This window comes from Numida meleagris, chromosome 1 (genome assembly GCF_002078875.1).
Source record: "Numida meleagris isolate 19003 breed g44 Domestic line chromosome 1, NumMel1.0, whole genome shotgun sequence".
NCBI lineage: Eukaryota > Metazoa > Chordata > Aves > Galliformes > Numididae > Numida > Numida meleagris.
The window spans coordinates 174,483,326-174,504,688 of NC_034409.1; the positions used below are offsets into that span (position 1 = coordinate 174,483,326).

At 42.1% G+C, this 21,363-nt stretch overlaps 1 protein-coding gene across 3 annotated transcripts in view; it reads right to left on the minus strand.

Moving 5' to 3' along the window:
• Positions 1 to 21,363, minus strand: part of CDK8 (cyclin dependent kinase 8) — a gene marked incomplete at its 5' end in the record, with an annotated part of 65,123 nt that extends 43,760 nt beyond the window's left edge. For all 3 annotated transcript variants that reach the window (XR_002433070.1, XM_021379032.1, XM_021379026.1), the window contains 2 exon segments: positions 4,276 to 4,351; positions 21,061 to 21,363. Coding sequence is in view for 2 of the 3 variants with exons in the window: in XM_021379032.1 (XP_021234707.1) it covers positions 4,276 to 4,351; positions 21,061 to 21,363 (379 nt within the window).

A 21,363-nucleotide genomic window follows, 5' to 3' on the forward strand; every position in this document is an offset into this window, starting at 1 on the left:
TATTGCTGCAGTGATGACAGATGATCCCTGAATCACTGTCTTGGAAAGGCTGAAACGCTCCAGGACAGAGCTAACAGAGCAATAAATGCAGACGCTGTCTGCAGGACAGAAGAGCTTATGTATGATGTAGACCGTAAGCAGGATTTCCAGCAACCTCACTCTCCATGAACCAGGCCACTCGAGCACAAATGGCAGGTGCCTTTCCTACCAAATGACTTGCCTCATGTCCAGCAGCTGACAGAGATCAACAAACAAAAAACAGATTGCAAGAAGCACAGTATGCAACCAGCAAGATGCTGCTTCTTGGTCTAGGGACTCTGATACCTCCTTCTATATTCTAGTTTAGTTCTACAGAACACAGAGAAAGTAGACAAAAATTGTTCACCTGGCTCTCAGCAAATGACTGTCCTTTTCACCTGCAATTAATACGATGATTCAAGATTGTTTCCCCAGTCAGAAAGGTTTCTCTTAGATTAGGAACGGAAACCTGGCTCACATTCAAAGAAATACAAATCTGCAGCTGATGATGATACATCTTGTTCGACTTCAGTGCCATAACCCCCATGTCCGTCCCATCTGGGCTCGCCCTTGTTTTCATAAACGTAGTTCAAGATACAGCAAGAGAACCAACATTCCTATGAGCAGGTCTTGGGCTCATACTGAGGTTCCTCGATCTCCCTTCTTCAGATGCAGAAATACTCACTCCACACTGATGGGCCATCCCATGAAAAAAATGCACACTGCAGATTTAACTTTTGTGGTTTCCAAAACAATTGAGTCTTCCACGATCATATATACAAGTCAATATTTGTCAGCATCTCTCATGTCCAAGCACATTCAAACTATTAGAAGTTACTGAGATGTTCAGGATTCACTAGAAGTAAGGAGTTGGATGAAAAATCCCAGTGATACAGGCACCTGCCACCAGGCTCAACAGATTCTGCTGTTCACAGGTATTTTATTCCACTTTCACATCACTAAACCTACTACTACCCTCCCTTTATACAAAATCCCTCAATCATATTGCTTGTATACATATCATACTACTAAACTATAGTATGTGAGAGTCGTTAGATTGGTCCAAGGGAGTCAAATCAAACGTGTTTTCCCACCTCTTACCACACAGAAGAGTTGTCAAGAAAACCACTACTTGTCTTCTAAAACAAGGACTGTACTCACCTAAATGACTTCTATATTTTCTTTTGTGGGAGACTCCTTTCACTGCTGATGTGGAAGGAACATGATAGCCACCCATGAACTGGGGAACCTGCCTCTTCCAATGAAGTCAATTCAGCCAAGATCACGACTCTAAAGGCAGGCAGGCTTCCTCCTCACCCGACCAGGCACAGGCCTGCTGCTTCACCTGTCCCTACTGCCCCACCACCTTCTGGCACAGGAGCAGAAAGCCACAATGACGCAGCTGGCAGGATGGCTGCAGAGGCATTCTGTTCAGGTAAGGGCAGCAGGAGGGCTGCAGTGGGCGCTGAGCCTCCTGCCCTGGGGACAGAAATCAACCTGTCTTTTGTCTACACTCAGACATGTGAACATTAGATTGCCTGCATTACATCCAAGCCGAAATGCTATGACTGAAGGAGGGTTCAATTCAGCTTCTTCACACAATGGAAAGCCAACAAAACTTAACTTTCCATTGATGAACTTAATGTACCACACTACAAAATCCTAAGAATGCTCAAATGTCTCCAACTGCAACTATCTTGATATTATACTCAATTAGCATCATTAGCAAAACCCCTTAATTCTACCTACTAATTAGTTTAACAAAAAAAATCTCTTCTTTCAACAGGACAAGAGATTAGCTGGAACATTATGTCGAGTTTCTCAAGCTTCACGAAGTACAGAAGTGCAAGACTCTTTCAGACACACACACACAAGGTTGAGCTCATCCCATAACCAAGGCAGTCATTTAAGCTCTGGTTCCTGTCCTAGTCACAGCTCTTACTTTTACTGATGTAGTTCAGTAACTATTCTATTTTCTGATGACATCAGCTTGGATGCCTGCCTCAAATAGATGACTTAGAAAAGTAGGCTATGGGCATTTTTATACATATAGGTTACCTGAGTCCTAAAGTTAGTTTGTAGTAAGAAAGACAAAATTCACGGTATAGTTCTAAAAAATTAGTTTGCAGTTTGATATACATTATAGGGATTGCTTAAGTGATTCTGTTACTGTGACGAACATACAAAAGCTTCAGTCTCCAGAGAAAGTGAAATGGATACATCTCACTCGCAACAGAAGCTTGTGTCTAGCTTCCTCTCAACACCACTGTGCACGTAAAAAGCATTCATTAGAACAGTCTAGAACACATTGCTGTAGTCTGTCATTCAGACTTGAACTTTAAGTATGACAAATAATAAGTTCATTAATTAGATGTACGGATTCCATTTTAGAACACAACACTTCTGATTAACTCACTAGTACATTCATGTATACATTACAATTACATAATCAATATAAACAATCTAGGTATTACTTTTTATTTGATCCTTCTCCATATGAAGCTCCTGGTTTTCTTTCTTACAACATTAGTTTACAGGAACAGGGAATTCTGTTTAATAGAATTTTAAAAAAATGAATAAAGAATTTGGAGGGAATAGGGAGGTAATTTTCCTCTTAACTCCAAAAAACAATGTCACAAGAACAGTGAAAAAAAGAGATAAATAAACCAAACAATAAATTCCATGATGAATTATTAAATCAACTGCAGGAAAATTCAACCACATCAGCACGGTGAAAGCCAGACGGAAAACGAAGCAGAACCAACAAGTGCTCAAGGTTACTCCAACTTTCTATCTCCATAATAACTACTGGGCTCCACTCCACCCTTTGGTCTTGACGCGCACTTCCACTGTGATTTTGGTGCCTTCAGAGCATTCCCCCTTTTTCCTCTCTAACACTCTCCCATGTCAATTTTGCATTGTACTGCTGTTTTCTTCCAAGGGTGTGTGCTGCAAGTACAGCAGCGCAGAGCAAGGAGGAAGCCTCCCTGCTTCTAGCTCATGTTTTATCACTACAGGAGACCCTGATGCTCAACAACAGTCATGCAAAGAGGCCAAGTCCCTCCTGACTGTCAGCCAAGTTAGCAATTCTCCTGTAACAGATACAAATTGCATAAGTATCATTCTAGCGTCAAAAGACCACACTTCCCCAATAAAGTAGCCAAGCTTTCCTGCCAAGTTCAAGAAGAACGAACGAACTTTAAACTCTTCAGGGAAATGACTGCAAAAATATAAGCAAAATGTTTTCCCAAATCCCCTGAAATGGAAGTTGCAATATTTGGAATATTTTCTGTCATAATTGTTGGAATGTTCAGAATTTAAGACCCTGTTTTCAGCTCCTTCAGTTCCACATGGATGTCTAATGTGACAGAAAGGGTCAGCTTCCAAAAACTGGTAAAAATACCTTCTCTTGAAGAATATTCTTTCAGCTCATTTTCTTTTTCATCTCATTCAGTTCAATAACTAATTTGTTTGAATCTATGAATTCAGCTTCAAGCCTGGTACCCAGCTGAAGCAAAAACAAATTTGAGGCAGATCCACAGGTTGCAAATCCTTAGAAAATATGGACTGAAAACAAGCAACTGCCTTCCTCACCCTCACAGGTTATGGGCATTTCCTTTCATTAATCACTTCAATAAATCCAACACCTTCCCAACAGAAGAACATTGGTAATTAACTGGAAACTTCTACATACTGCATTTACCCATCTAGTTTCAATTATGGTTTGTGACAAGCTTGCACAGAAACTAGAACACGTTATTCTTGTTCATCTAACAACATAGAAAATAAAAATATAAACCTGAATAACCTAGGAAAATACAAGAATAATATTCATGGGTATGCTCCAACCTCCAAGGCAATAATCAGGCCTATTTAGTTTGAAATCTTCATTTAAATAAAAGCTAGCATGTTTTAATTGTTCTGAGCCAATAAGAATTAGTATCTCTTTAAGAAATAACTGAAGTAGTAATGCAAAAGTCAGAACAAAGTAGTCATTTAAACCACTGACTCCAATCACATCTCTAAACTCTGCTTTTAATCTGCCCTGAGGCAGGCAGTAAACTTTAATTGAAAAACAGCCATTCACTGGCAGCAAGTAAAGCAGGTGCACGTTTCCATGACATTTGTATTTATTTGATACCTCCATGATAAAAATATAGGACCCATAGCAGAATAACATGATTCAGCAAACAAAAACATGCACTCAATCAGTACTTTTAATAAGTCTGTTTGCTAGTAGAAAGAACTGTTACTTACTGCTATTTCTCTGCATGCAGACATAGAAATTCCAGTACCTTCTATTTGCTTTAAAGCGTAATCTTTATCATCTTTCCTGTGAAAGAAGAAAAGAATTTTTTTTTAAATGGCACTACAAATTCAATGAGAGCTCTTTACCACCACGTCCATCCAAGAGATTTTTCACAGGCCTCAAAGACAACCCACTGTTTGCAACAACCTTTCTAATAGAAAAGAGGAAAAAGTAGGAGATTAATGGAGAAAATATGAACACGGTTAATGGGGAGGAAGAATGGAATGAAACAGTGAGTGGGCGAGAGCAGATTTCAGTAAGAGGGCAATTACATTGAATCAGAGAGATAAAAGGGGGACATACAAGAGCTGACACAGGAAAAAAGAGCAAAGAGGACAAAGACAGAAGGCATTAAAATGCTTCTATATGATAAAAATTTTAAACTCTCTGTCCTGGAAAATAAACAGAGCCAACACTGAGCACAATCTCATTCATACATAACGAAAAACATCCAAATATGGAGCAAGTCTCTATTTTTCACCCTATGGGAAAAGTAGCTGCGTTAAGCCTGAAAACAAGAAACTATCAGTATTAGGCACATAATTAAACCGTGTGCCTAACGATGACATTGTTATAGGAACGAAAAGCATAAGTGGACTTTAAATCAAATGAGACGTCTATGGCAGACAGGGGGTTCACAGAGCACTCCAGGCAGCTGCTGAGCACCACCTCAGCTCTCCAGCACAGGGCTTTCCTACGCTGCTGATGAAAGGTGAAATGATGCTGAGCTGGAAAAATTTCCCTCTGTCTTTTCTACCTCCCTTAGATTGCAATGGCTTACAGCCACTATTGGATGTAAATATGAAGCAAAATGGATTGGACAAGAGGTTATTCTCATTGTTCTGTTCACTTATACATCCAGTTTTCAAGGCATTTGGAGAGATCCTTATTGCATGAGAAGTGCTACCACACAACCGCAGCTCTTACAAGCACTGCCAGGGACAGGACGTGGCGCAGGACTGCTCAGACTGAAGGTCTCTCCCTCTGACCTGCCTGCTTTGACTTCATGGTATTTGAAGGAGAACTCAGTATAGAGAGAAGTGCTGCCGTACAACTGGTGTTACAAGCACTTCTGGTAGCACTGACTACAATTAAGACTCCCTTATACTTAGGATTGTAGAACTCTATTTTTAACTGATCAAATTTTTGCCAAATTAAAAGTCTAGATCAAAATTTTCCATACCAGATGGCATTTTCTCTGGGAATTCTTAGAAAAAAAGTACTTCAGCTGTTTCCTAGAACAAAACTGGAAAAAAAACACTTTCATTTGTTCATGCTGAGTGTTCTACAATTATCACTTTAATTGGGGGGGAAGAGGGGGGAGTTAACATTGCGTCCTTTTTCTCCTCGCAAGAACATACCCACATTGGATGAAATAAGAAGTTTGGAAAAATAAGACTTCTGCATTGAAGGGCAGCTTCAGACCTGAGCTCCGAGGCGCCGCGCCCAGCCCTGCCCTACCCCCCACCACCCCTCAACACTCCGTGGCTGTGTGCCATTCACCACTCGCTCCTCTGCTCTTCCCAGCTGCCAGGACGCTGCACTCTGCTACCAGGAGCAAGGAGGCTCTGCCCTCTTCTCCACTACTCAGATGTTTTGGAGGAAATGTAAGCATGGTTTTAAAAATTAAAAAAAAGAAAAAGGTAAAATTTAGGGGTAAAGTGCATTTTAAGTGCTGCACTACAGTCTCCTCCAGATCTTGAAAAAAATAACAAAAGACTTAAGGCTTAAATTCACCAGATGATGCACATGTAGCTGAATTACAAAGCAATAAACCAGTTCTTAATCCTCCAACATCTGTTCTACACTGAGAACAGAAACCTGCTATGGTTACCTACTACACCATCAGTATCAGCTATTCCATTAACAAAAGTAGGAAAATCCAAGTTTGATCGAGCCAAGCTAGATTGGCTTACTGTAATTCCTTGGGACTTGTGAGAATTAGGAAAATATTTTTTAAAGGGAGGGATAGACATTTTCAAAAAGTGTTATGAAATCAAAGGAAAGGTCAAAGTGACAGAGCTTATTTTACACAACTTCTAGAAACACTTTACCCATAGTCTGCTTTTATCATAACACACTCCGAAGAGCCTCCCTGTGGTTTTGCATTGGGACAATCACTTTCTTTGAAGATTGTCAACAGTTTACGGGCGTTAGGCCCGATTCCATGACGAAGGGGACAGGGGATCCACGGGTCCACGCCCCGGGAAAAGGGAAAAGGGGAAAAGGGTAAGGAGATGGCCCTGAGAGCAAAGAACAGTGGCAACAATCTGAGGAGAAAACAAACTAATTTACTAAATAAGATATCGGAATGCAAAACAACACACTATAATACAATATAATTACAATTTAAGCTGATAAATCCAATACAGAGAGAGAGAATGTCCCAAAATCAAGGTAGGCCTTACTCTACTACCGACAATAAGACGGCTGGAGAGCGAGGTGCTGCCAAGACGAGAGACGGGCGGAAAAAAGGGACGAGGTCTCGTGATCTGCAGGTTTTTATACTGTGAGCTTTTATCTTTTCCCTTCGGCTGGAAAATGGTAACAGAGGAGCAAAGTGCCATGGGGAATGTAGTAGTCCTTCTCTTCTGAGAACCAGGTACATTCACTACATGATGTTATGATGTGGAGTACCAATGACCGAAAATCATAAAACCATGATGAAGATATTCAGTGTGACAAGGCAGGAAAAAAAAAAACTAATAAACTGTAAACACCTTTCCCAGCAAACTAAGCAACAGCAGTGGCTATCTAGCAGCTTGCATTTTAAGGGCACAGAAAGACTCAAACCATAATTTAACTACAGTTCTTCTAACACAAGGATCCTGTTGGGAAAATGTGACCGCTTTCTCAGTCGCCTGAGAGTGAGATTTCAAGTAAGTTCAAGCATATCCTCCACAGCACAGCATACTTAGAACGGATGGTGAATATGCACAATTATATTCCATTACAATCATGTATTCCTGCATTTCAGCAGGCTGGCATCTTCAGCACAGGAATACTCCTTATGAGTAACAGACAGTTGTCAAGTGACAAGAATAAAGGAACTTCCTTGGCACACCACTGCTGGGAAGCAAAGAGTAGGAAGAGATGACTGCTGAATGCAAGCACTTTGCAAAGCTGTAGTACTGTAATGCCTGGTGTTCTTATCATTTGTTAGAAAGGATACTTTAAGAATACATATGTCAAGCAAGTCAGAGAAGACATCCTACACTCGGAAGGAAAGGAGGCTTGTTACCTAAAAGACACCTTAAATAAACATCAATTCTACTGTTATTTCATCTCTTATCATGCACGTTGTACAAATGTACTGATACTGAGCTATACTATATCCTAAATGCTGATCATGAGATTAGTTAAAAACTGAGTAATCAAAATAGCAAAAGTACTAAAGCCTTAAAAATCAGTGGCTGTTATTCCAAATTTACATTACAGTTAAAGAAGGTCAGAAATTTGAAATTAACTAGTCACAACTTAAGAACGGTTCTTTAAAAATAAGGAAATGTAAAATTTGTCAGCAGTTAAATATCTGAGGGAAACAGCTTCTACCAGCTTAAAACTACCAAAAGGAACTGTAAATGCAGCATCTATTCCGTAGAAAATTAATGAACCTGTTAATTGTTTATGGTTCTTATTCCCAAAAGAACTTGAAAATCCTGATAATTAAAGATAAGGATACTAATACAACATAGGATTAAATTTTTTTTTAATTCTACCTTTGAGAATTCCATTAATATCAATAGTAATAAAAATAACAAAAAACTAAGTACAGCTGTCATAGTGTTGTTAAAGTGACTCAGTCTCAGCAGTATTAATCTAAAATCACCTGAATGCATTATCAGAGTTTGAGTTGGAAGGGATCCTTAAATGCCATCTAGTCCAACCCCCTGCAGTGAACAGGGACTCCCACAGCTCCATCAGGTGCTCAGAGTCCCATCCATGACCCTGAGTGTCTCCAGGGACAGGGCATCCACCACCTCTCCTGGCAACCTGTTCCAGTGTCTTACCACCCTTATTGCAAAAAAAAAAAAAACCTACACACCTTTCTTACATCCAGTCTAAATCTCTCCACTTTTAGTTTGAAACCAGTTCCCCTTATCCTATCACAACACACCCTGCTAAAGAGTCTGTCTCCTTCTTTCTTACAGCCACCCCTTCAGATATTGAAAGGCCACCCTCAGGTTTCCCCCGAGCCTTCTCTTCTCCAGGCTGAACAGCCCCAGCTCTCTCAGCCTGTCCTCACAGGGAGGTGTTCCATCCCTTGGATCATTTTTGTGCCCCTCCTCTGGACGTGCTCCAACAGCTCCATGTCTCTCCTGTACTGAGGACTCCACATCTGGACGCAGTACTCCAGGTGAGGCCTCACCAGCACAGAGCAGAGGGGCAGGATCACTCCCTCGCCCTGCTGGCCACGCTGCTTCGGATGCAGCGCAGGATATGGTTGGCTTTCTGGGCTGTGAAGGCACAGTGCTGCTCATGGCCAGCTTGCCATCCACCAGTACCCCCAGGTCCTTTTTGGCAGGGCTGTGCTCCATTCTTACATCCCCCAGCTTCTACCGACAGTGCCCTTTCTTTTCCCAGCTGAAAGTGAATTTGTGCTACAGACATCTTAGCTTTGAACAGCTTATCAGATGAATGTCAAGTAACACTGAACCCAAAACCATGCAACCAACAGAATGTCCGCGCTATTGACGGTAAAACAAGGACAGTAACTTTCATATATGCTAGGAAGCCATGCAAGAAACATTAAGTGCTCCCCTACCTACCTATTAGAACTTCAAAGAACAGCATGGATGAATGAGAGGTTTTATTATACTGATGAACATCAAAATGGCCTTCAATAGCAAAGATTTAATTTACTACCAATGAAGAAAGAGATAACATGAAATTAAAAACAATTCTATTACTCTATAAATTAAACTGTAGCATTCAAGTTAGGAGAGGAGAAGAAAATTGGTCTAGAGAAGCTGGACATAGCAGCTATGTGGTCTCACTGCACATGTGAGATGGAAGGAAGAAATTAGCAAAACACATGCCCATAGGGATTGTTCAGTCTGGAGAAGAGGAGGCTCAGGGGAGACCTTATCGCTCTCTATGACTGTCTGAAGGGAGGGTGTGGTGAGGTGGGGGTCGGCCTCTTCTCCCACGTAGCAGCGATAGAACAAGAAGAAATGGCCTCAAATTGTGCCAGGGGAGGTTCACGTTGGATATCAGGAAAAAATTCTTCTCAGAAGAGTGGTGAGGCATTGGAACAGGCTGACCAGGGAGGTGGTAGGATCACCATCTCTGGATGTGTTCAAGAAAAGGAGAGCTGTCACACTGAGTTACATGGTCTAGAGCAGTCACAGGCATGGGTTGATGGTGGGACTCCATGATCTTAGTGGTCTTTCCAACCTTAATGAAATAGCCTGGGCTGGAATTCAACAGCTTTGACTTAGATCCCATAAACTTACCTTACTCTACTTTGAGCTTACACAAAGATGATATGAAATCCTTTCCACCCCTACAGGAAGTTGACTAACATACCTTGCCTTCACCCCCAGCCCCAAAGATCACTGCATACTGACAAAGTGCTTGTTACAACGCAGTTGGTACAAAGTCAGAGAAACTGCATATTAGGCACCTGACTTCCAGAAAGCACTTTGAATCCAAACACTTGTCAAAACTAATTAGCACACACAGCAAGTCTGATCAATGACTTTGTACTTTCAGAAAAAGATTTGAGGAAAACCTCACCAAAAGGGTGAAAGGGGCTGCTGTATGCTCAGATAAGTGCTGAAGTGGTCTGAAGAAAGAGATCAATCAGATGTAACAAAGGCACAGCTGCCTCATTCAGGATTAAGTTAGCACATCTAGCACTGGTATCATCCTTCCAAGTCAGCTTGAGACACTACATTCACCTTCGCAGAAAGCTGCAGCTGAGTTCTACACCCACTGCAATGATGAGGGAAAGCTCAATATGGCTGAAGTAGGCTTTTTTCAACATATGGAAACAACCTGAAGTAAAACTACGTCATGTACTTCTCGCTGAGGGTCATTTTAAAGCTATTGTACTTTCACTGGCACTCTCTGCATTACATATACAATTCCAAAATGAGATAATTCTAAAAATCCCTGAATTTTCTATGGGACACTTTTAAAGGCAGAAGAAAAAGAAAACTGTATTACCTAAAACAAGTTGGATGAAGCAAAATTGAATTAACTACATTAAGTCAAACAACTGGTTCTTCGTTTGACTGAATTTTAAAACACTTTGAAAAAGGGAGTAGTTATTTAGCATGCATTAAATGCACAGAAAACAAAATTGTCTTCTCTACTATAAATTTTCTGATATACAACGAAAGCAAGCCCAGAGTATTTAAAAGTATTTACAACCAGCTTATGGTTCATCCCAGCGTGGATTGTTGCTTGTTTCCTGCACAGAAGATATCAGTCAAAAATCAGATAAAAACCAGATTCTGTCATGAAAGCCTCTTATGTATTAATAAATGAGGAAGGATAATGTCTGCCAGTCAGAAAAGCTACTTTGTAAAAGATGTCAGCTCAGAAGCATAGTTCACAACTATCCTTATCTTCACTATGAAGTTTCCTCGGTACCTGAAGACTTCCCAGGTACAGGTGAGGAGAATAAAGAGAAGTCTGTACTTGTTCAGCTGCAGAGAACAACAAATTCCGTTGCCAAAACATTATGACTTGTTTGTGATTACCACTAGAATTGGAGCCTCGTACTGCTCCTGACATGGCTGCTGGCATCAGCACCTGCTCTGCAGCTTCACCCCAGGTCCCACCACCACCAATGACCTCGGCACTGGGTTCTGGTCTATAACAAGACCACAGTGCAACACCCACAGAGCCATGCTACTACAATGTGTGTACTTCCAGGGCATCTCTTCATTTCTCCAGGTGTCGCTGATGTGCAAGGGCGCTCACTGACACTGGACCACAACTACAACTGGGAAGATCAGCTATATCTTGTCTGGTGCCACAAAGACAGACTCAACAACTAATCAATACAATTAGTTCAAGGTAAAAAATAACATACGTACCACATTCTTTCTTGTCTGAGGTTCCTTTGTTTCTAAAGAGTGCAAGAGCAACAGAAAATGAACACTACAGTGGAAACCCACGACCCCTAATTTTCATTTCTCTCTGAGACAACACCTGTGGATAGCTGATGAAGCAGGAACGTGTCACTAGGAAATCAACACTATACGCCCTCATCTTACTTTACTTTCTAAAGATCTGCTAGAGCTAACCGTCAAAGACAAGTCAGTAGACCTTTCCTACGACCCAGGAAAACTGTTTAATAATTACTACATCCCTTCATTTTATGAAGGCTTGTCACAAGTTGTGTGGATGTTATTCACTTCAAGTTTCTATGTGATGCATGATCACAGTAATTTTAAAGAGTCAGAAAGAGTTCAGATAGTCACATTTGTATTCACATACATGTGAATAAATTTCAGAATTCAGAGAAATTATTGACAGAAACATTTAATTGCCTTCTTCTCTCCCTTTCATCTAGAGAACTAACATATCTAATATCAAGAAAGTAATACACTGATTATCTGTCCACCAATAATTTCTCACAATTAAAGTTTAAATACTAAATGACCTAGCAGGAAAAAAAAACAAAAGATGCACTTCAACAACTTTGCATGCTTTTCCTTCTAAGGTATGTCTATTAATCATAAAAATGAGAACAGGTAAAACAGCATATTCTAAGTTTTGCACTCTTTTTACTACTACACTCCTACTTCAGAAACATACATTTTATCCTGAAATATTCCAGTGTCACTCAATCTTGCTAAGTCTTCAGTATTTGATTTTTAGATATAGCGTTCTTTAAGAAGACAAAGAAACCTTTACAAAAGAATACAAGATTACAAGGAACACAGTTTGTGATTGAAGCACGTATCATGGACTCGGAACTAAATTTGCAACATGTCGTGGAAAAATAAAAGGCCATAGTACTCAACAAAATAGTAACACAAAGAAAACATGGCAGGGAAAGATGTGCTTGCAGAATTTCTTAACTGGAGGTCTAACTCAAGGCTTTCTGCATCACCAGGATGCTTGCAGAACATGGCACAACTGATATGCTAGAAGAGCATCACTATTCTTATCAGAGAGCAAGGCTTATGCAGAGAGCATTTTCTACTTCAGAACAAATCCTCCAGCAATCAGACCTTTTTGTGAGCACAGGAAATGTCATATTCTACAGCTGGAGGAAAAACCAGCAACAACAAACCAATAAACCGCACTTCTGAGACAGCTAATACTATATGGTGAATGGCAATTTATCACTTTATTCCTTTTGTTCTTTGATTTATTTTTTTAATTAACACCTTTTGCCACGACACATAGTTTGGCAAGAAGTTCAAAGTAAAGGAGTAAATTTAATGATACACTGTACATGTTGTTCTTCTGACCCAAGAATTTGCTGCTGTCAAAAGAAAAGCCTTTCCTTGACATCTCCCCCTTCCTGCTCCGAGCCAGAAAATCCCTCCCTTCTGACAGCTCTGAGCTGTGCCACACTCCTCCACCAGCTGATTCACCCCCTCCAAGATATCCCTCAGTATTGCAAGGTCCTTCCCTGAGCCTTCACAATCAGCCCTTACCTTTACTAACCCAAATAACTATCTCCAGGCAAAGCTGTTTTCCAACTATTTATGACAAGTAATTTCCAGACCATGTAAAACTTCTGCTGTCTTTTCAACTCAGAACCTTTCATGGGTCCACCATCTCCACTGTTGGCCCACCTTACTAGTTGGTGCCTTCCACTTTTTCAATAACTCCTTTGAAAAAGAAAAAGTCACCACTGCCCCTTTCTAGTCATCTATGGCTCAATTTGAAGCACTGGGTTATGGTTTATAGTTAGTAATCCATTATATTTTTGAACTCCTTCAGCTACGTGAACATGTTTCATCCTGACAAGTGACCGCTCTTCAGTTTGTTCAGGCAGTGCCTCCTCCAAACAATGCAACTTGAGATCTCCTGAGGCACTCTTTAACTTCCAGTGCTTTGTTTTGTAACACACAAAAGCAAAGCTTGTTTCCTGCTGCTTTTTCACCTTCTCTAAATGCTTCCTGCTCAGTGGTCCTCTGGTTCTACAGGTAGTATTGCACTATAGATGTTTCAGAAAAGGGGAAAAAAAGGAAGATTAATTTCATGCCCATCTCAAGACTGAGAGGAGACCTGTGTGTGTTCTGAAGGGTTAGATGGAGGGGGTGGCCAGAGGGCTATGACACTGCATTTTCATACTTAGCCTATCATTACTTTCATTCTTTTCTGCATTCGTAACACACAGAAAATGTAATATTTAATTTTTCAGAAAATATGTTCTCATTCACAGTGGCTTCCTCTGCTGTACTATTTAGCCATGCCAGATCCTTTTCTTTTATGGTTTTACAGTATCTTGGTGAGTGATACATACCCACCAAGTAAGCAGCTTGCAATGTTTCACCTTTTCAGCTCTCTTTTAGCCTTAAGAAGCTGTATCCTCCTCCCATCACCACCTCCTTTCTTAAAAACAAATCAATGAATGACTGAAGTTATGTGGTACTTTAGTGGGTTGCTTAACCTTGTTTAGATTCAGCATCCATCCAAACGCAAAGTACAAATCATGTTTGTCACAGCCCTCAACCGTAATACTCAGAATCTGCTCTGACATCCTACTGCAGCCTGAGCCATGAGTTGTTTCTCCTGATGTGGGTCCCATGACCAGCTGATTCATTAGGAGCTACTCACCATCCCCAGGATTTTCTTGGTATCTCCCTCTGACAAAGCATCTACCTGAATAAATTAGGATAACAAGCTTTTCATAACTGCTTGCTCTGTAGCCACTCTAATCTTACACAGGCAAACTAGAGTCACGCAGATGGAAATGCAGCTGCAATGGGGTGTGTGTGTGTGTGTGTGTGTGTGTGTGTGTGGCTTACATATGCCTGGAATTCTACCCATATAGATTCCAGTGTTGCAACAGGTACTTTTTGGGGGGGGGGTTGAACTGACTATTTCGGTATCTGACACTCATCTGGCAGTCATATAAGCTTCCAGTTGAGCTTTCACAAAACTGAATTAACCCAAGAGTGAATGGCACTGTTGGGACACTCACTCGTGAGGGGTTGCTTTGTTCAACCCTGCTTAAGTAGGATTGCAGTTCACTCTAAAAGCAAAGAGTTTGAACTCCAAACAGTTCAAGTACAAGAAGTTAGATAAGATTCAAATTACATTCTGGGACAAACTTGCTGCCTTGAAGTCCACACAGGCCGAACTCGCCCCAGTTACTTTTATTATGCTCCATACCTTGTACAGTAGCTCCGTGAGAACAACTGCGTTCATGAAACCTGATTTTCTGAAGCTTCACTGGGGGATTATCCAGTGTCTGAATGCAAAAGTACACCTGCAGCAAGGGCTATCATTCACAGGACAAGGTTTCTCTCCCAGAAAACACATCTTAGCCAGAAACACAAGGCACAATCTGGTGATTTAATGCAATTCAGATCCTTTTGTATTTGAGTTCAGTTGCACATATTATTCAAACACACAGTAATGAATTGAGTCTTCTTTTTTTACAGGAACTCTCAAGTGTCCTTTATTCAAATGTCAACATCTTGTACGCAAGGTGTTACAAGCACACAGAATAGAGCATTCCCAGAAAAACAGGCAGATTGTCTCAGTGACCTTTAGTTATGTTCTTCCATATTGACAGAACATGTGCTTTTTTCAAGACTCATTTTAATTCTGGATGTTTAGGCTATCATCTGTAGTTGATAAAAATCACTATGTTCTCTCGAACATTTTGGTCTTTAAAGACATATCTGCAGCTTGAATCCCAGTTTACCATTCTTTTCCAGCAAATTCTGAATTAACCACCCAACACACTTCACCACTTATCACTCAAGGTAGTTAAAAGCAGTTGAAATGGAAACTGTTGCCTGAACAGAAGCCTCTTTCTGTTCAAGTATCACAAAAGAGTCCTTTGACATCCTGATCTTCATATGCTTGAGACAGTCTTCTGCTAGGATATGCAAAACACCTGCACTAGGGGACGTCAGAAGAATTCTCCATATGTTAAACTGTCTTACCAGTACCTCTTCTAATTTGGAGAGGTAATTTTGGTAGTTTGGAGTCCTGGGGAAGCGTCTATCCCGATACTAGCCATCATCACACATTGCTGGGCTACAACCTCACATACACAAATCCCAGCTACTGTGCCCTATAGGTGTATCTACTGTAGTGAAGAGACTTTGTAACTAAAAAAAAACCTATTAAGAAAAAAGATTTCACAGTTTCTACTCCAGTCTGCAAATTACAGCTTTTCCAACTCCACTGCTACTAAAGGACATTACAGTTGTTTTGTGTCCTTTTTTAAACAACCTCTAACGTTTAAACACGAGAATCAAAGAATACCCAAGAACTATAGCAAACATACTACCTCAGTGCCATTGACCAAGGGCAGCACTCTCCAACAACACACACTTTCTCTACAATCAGCACCCTCAAAACCTGTTAATGAGAAACCAGGCACAGCAGTACATGGCCCTGTTATTTACATGTTCTATTATTCCAGTTTGTAACCTAGAATAAAGCAGATACTGATCTCTGCTCTCACACCCTCCTCTCTGTGCTTGCTAATGGCCTCAGGTAGCAATGAAACACTCAAGGCTACACCAGCTCCACCTTCGCTGCTGGCTACCAAAACTAATCAAGGCATGTGGCAAGACTGCAAAAAGATCATATCAAAGAAAGCACAAGGGTCACCAAAGGGCTCACAGTGAAGATGGGCAAGTTGACCTTAAAAGCTACAAAGCTTGGAGACTCCTAAGAGGATGAGAAGGGAAGGAAGCAGATGGGAAGATATCTAGCTATATGAGCGTTTTACAGGAAAAATTGAAGAGCACAAGACTTGATGCAACGATGCACACGTACCTCATTATGCAGATAGAATTTAATTAGGAGCTTTCTAACAACTATGGTAATGGATCCAAAAGAGACTCGGGGCATATATTTTAACAAGATAATACAGACATATTACATAGGCACTAAATAAAGTCTGTGGCATTTAAAAATTCCATCCTATTGTTCATGGGAGCAGCAAGCCAAGTGCTTGCATGCCGACTTCACAGCGCTCACTCCATGCACATCATTTGCACCCACCGCTTCTGTTCAAAGGAGTTCTACTTGATACATGAACACAGGTAAGAAAAAAATCCGTTGTGTTTCTCAAACAGGGAGAAGACGAGCTGTCTGTCAGTTCAGTTTGAAAGCTAACAGAATGAACTCCATGATACTGCTCTTGCAAAGGTTCAATGCAGAATTAATCCACAAGCTCGGAGTCTCGATCCGTTACTTGCCTTCTTGCCAAAGTTTCCTTCACTCATTACCCCTATTTGTGGCACTTCTGAACTCCACATTCCTCTCAAAGTCAGTTTTTATATTAACACCACCAAAATAAGTGAATGATTTATGATATCAAGTAACTCAATCAACACATATCCAGTAATACCAACTAAAAGGAATGTGGCTAAACGAATCCAGTATCCATCTTATAAAGGGCCAAGAACTTCCCAAAGCAAAATCCCTGACATAACCAAAGGAGGAGTCTTCTGCATGCCCCACAGCCCTGAACTGATCACAAATAGAGCAGCTTAACTTCAAGAGCAGCAGAGCATTCATCTTGCTACAAAAGCCAGTCAGAAGTGACTGTTCTTGATTAACATTACGGAAGTTACATAGTTACTAAGCTCTTGACTGTTATATTTTCCTTTAGGCTGTGCAGTGTATCCGCATTGCATTCAAACATTTCCTTGCTCAGCAAAACATGTCTCACAGAATTTGAAGAAGGGAACACAGAACAAGATTAGCACCACCACTTTTCACCCACAACATGCACTATTTCATACAGCTTAAACACAGTCTCCATCTCTTCAGCTTCAAACCACAAATTTTTGAGATAGAATCATCGTAATTCTTACAATACCCTTTTCCAGGCAAGCAGAAACTACATCATACTACTATCATACTGAAGATGAAGCAAACCAGTAGTTCACTGGGTAACACTACTTTTTCCACTAGTTTTTTTTTTTTTTTTAATAGAACTCATGCAGACTCTCAAGGAAAAAAAAAGCATGAATGGATTTGATGGTTTGAAAGGTAAACAAGTTCAATACATGAATGTATTTTCATGCTTTCAGCTACGATGTGTTAGTATATCCAAAAGAAAGAATCTGTCCCTCCATCTTCAGAAATACTTCCAACATGGAACTAATGGCTGAAATGAGATTAATTTAAAAAAAAAATAACAGTTGTACTTCTGTTGGCACTTAGATCACTCCTTGCATTTCCTGAGAAGAAGCTGGGGAGCATGAGCTTACTTATCGTGTGCTCTCTACCAGAAGCATGTCCTCCAAAGTCCCCTTTTCCCAAAGAGTAAGAACAGCTTCCAATAACACATTGGGGATGTTACTACAGACTGGGATTTTCAATTATGTCATTTTCTGCTGTTGTAATTAAAGAGTTAGACACTGCCTAACAGTGACATTCAATAGTTTCTTATTCTCATCCAAACCACAACCAATAAACAGGAAGAACGAGTATTTGGAAACGCTCCAAACTGCCACTGAAGCAGACATCCTTGCTTGACGCCACAGGCTTCTCTCAGAGACCTCAGACGTTAGCAGTATGGTAAGAACTGAAGGGAAAGGACAGCAAATAAAACAGTGCAAGATCAATTCCACTGAAGTCAGACACCGCTCAGGAGTTAGCACACCACCACCGTGCTCTGCCAGCACAGAAACCACAGTCTGAGAGGAAACAAAGCGCCTAGTGCATGCGCTAGGGCACAAGGGCAAGCCCTCTGGTTTCCCAGCACCTCAGTGCAGTGAAGCCAATAGCCGGGAGTCAGATTCTCCAAGGAACTCTGCAGGAGTCTGATCCTGCCAATTAAAGCAACCAACCCGCTCAAGTCTGTATGACAGCCCAACAAGCTAAAAAATGCAGGCCTATTTTCCAGTTCTGCTGTAAGTCAAGTAGGTAGTTTTAAAATCTGGGTTGAGCAACATTCCTGAATGAGCACCTAAATGGCACGCAGAGCAGCTTTAATGCAGGAAATAACTGAAATTCTCTAGACAGTAACAAGTAAACTGTCCTACTGCCACTGGAGACAAGAGCAAGTTTCCTTAAGCACAGTCTGATGCTGAGCATGGCACGTCGCTCCCTTCCTGCCATTAGAAGGAACTGGCACCTCGTGCACTTAGCTGCTACAGCACTCACCAATTCACAGTCAGCCTGCTTGGAGCAGGTGCAGAGTCCACGGCAGGAACTGCGCTGGTGAAAGGCAGCACCACTCAAAAAGCCAGGAAGATTCTTTCAAACACAGGGGCTACAAAGTTGATGACAAAAGGAATGGAAATGAGAACTTGGGAACTTGCTTTCCCACAGGCCATGTGCCACACAGAGCTCAGCTGTTACAGCAGAGGTAAGTACTCAGCTGATGCAATGCTCAAGTTTTGGCAGCGAATACATTAGAAACATCCACGGAAGTGCACCTGGTGACTCCCTGTGCAATATTCTCAACACAACCAGTCCAGTCCCAAAGCCTCACCTTGAAGCAAAGGACAAGGCATGGCAGGATTGGCTTTTTTTGTTGGAGCAGGGCATAAAAGCCAGGTTATGTCTTCATCAGTATCTCAAAAACACACAGCCTCCTTCACTCCTTTTATGGCTCCTTACTGTATCAAAACGGCCATGTAACTGTCCCCCAAAGCACCCTCTTGTAGTTTAATGACATACAATTATATTCCTTCTGTTTGGACCCATAGCTGCTTATCTAGTTTTGCAAAGGCAATAAGCAAGAAGGGGTGAAGACCGCTGCTACACAGAAGGCATTGGCTCCTTCTGCTTGTAAGCTGGATTTTCCATCACTGAGAGTTTTTAAACATGTTTGCGCAAGATGAATTATTAAAATATAGTTCTTTTCTGTGTTTGTCCTGTTCATTAGACATCCGTGTGTAGAATGTCATTTAAGAAAGTGCAGCCTCAATATTTTTAATGAAACATTTGCAGTCCTGTAGCACAAGCTCTTTAAAAAAAAATGCCATGTATATTAATAAACATGGGAGTCCAGTTATTTTAAATAAAATTTAGAATCATAAATGAAATTTAAAGTAAATGCATATCTTAAAGGGAAAAACGCATACAAATTCAATGGAAAGAACATCACACACAAAGAAAGTTTGAGCTGTGCACAAACTACAAACCAAAAGGTTTCTTCTCCAGCACTATATAACATCCGGGGAAATATTTCAGCAGTGATGTCTGGTATATAACAATACTCAAACACTGAGCTCTACCTTCCATGCGCTCACCACTGTAAGATGTACAATGTCTACCCATACGTTATCATAGCGTCAGGAAACTGAGTTGCTATTAGAGATCTGCTGCTGCAATTCGTTTCTTTGTGATAAAGGAATCAAAATGGAATCTTTCACTTCGATCCTAATTCCATCCACATCATTTAAGGCCACCTATGTACCACTATACCATACGCTACAAAAGCATCCACAGATAGTTATATCTTAAATGTTTCAGAGAATGCAATTACACAGCACGTTTGAAAGATAGCTCTCAGCAATCTGGCAGAGAAATGAGAAGTGCTGTGGGAAGAGACTGAAAAAGAGGCACTGAAGAACACCTGCAGATAAGGAGATCTGAGGCAACAGCTTACCTAACTCACTACAGTTTATGCCTTTCCACCCCCCCAAAAAAAAAAACATCAGACAAGCTAAGAATTACTCCTGTGAATAGTCGGGAGGATTCAAATATAAGGTGTGAGAAGAGAAGTAGTTAGCTGAATCCCAGCAGCAGACAAACCCACGCTGAAATAACGGCACTCCGATGAACAGCGGTGCGTGCAGAGCTGGGCAGCAGCCAGCCCCACCGCAAGCGCTCTGCAGGCAGCGCTGAGAGCTTACATAAAGGGAACCTGATCGCATTTCTGCCGTAGCTGACCACAGCACAGCTCTAAGCTGATCTACCACAGGTAGAAATAACACCCAGCCTTTCAGACACACATCCTTTCAGTGACTCAGTGACAAAACACAGAGCGGAGCGCAATGAGAGGGACGGAACAGCCGGGTGCGAGAGAGCAGCAGGACCTGTTACAGCACAGCGCTGCCTCTCCCGCTGCCCTCGCTCCCCACTTCCCATTGTTCTGGTGCCGATGCCGTGTCACTGAGACCCAGGTGACCCACGCCTGCACCTTCCTTTACAGGATTTCTGCGGGGAAATTCATTTACCCTGGTCTGTGCTAAAACGCAGGCCTTTTAAAGCATCCTAAAGCAGACTTAGGCTACAGGAACAGCCACCAACACCACCCAAAATGGTGACTACAAGGAATAAACCTGACAAAAAGCACTCAAAAAGAAAGAGGAATCGAGCTTGGCTTTACGAAGCCGGCGGCCGGGCTGACGTCTGGGGACTGCTCGCTCCTTCCAAAGGAAAACCCGCCGGGTGCAGCCCCTTATCCTAGCCGTGGCATTTTCCTCCAGCGGCCGCCAGCCCGGCACTGAGGCTCCGGCAGCGGTGACGGGGGGGAGGGGAGGGGGTGCGGTGGTGCCGAAACCCGCTCCCGGCGGGCAGGAGCTGCAGGGGCCGAGCGGCAGCCGCCGCCGCAGGGACGGGGCCGGGAGTGGGGAGGTCAGAAGGGAGCCCCGCTCCTCACTCACCCGTCCTTGCGCTTGGCTTTGTAGACGTGCCCGTAGGTGCCCCTGCCCACCTTGCAGCCCTCGTACTCGAACAGGTCCTCCACCCGCTCTCGCTCGCCGGTCAGCTTCACCTTGAAGTCATAGTCCATCTTCGCCGCCCCGCGACGCCTCTCGGCAGCCGCGCACCCCGCCCCGCCGCCCCCCGGCAGCGGCAGCAGCAGCAGGAGGAGGAAGAGGAGGAGGCCCTCGGGCCGCCCCGCGGAGCATGCAGGGCCGGGCGGCGGCGGCGGGGCTGCTCGCTCCCTCCCTCCGCGCCCCGTCCCC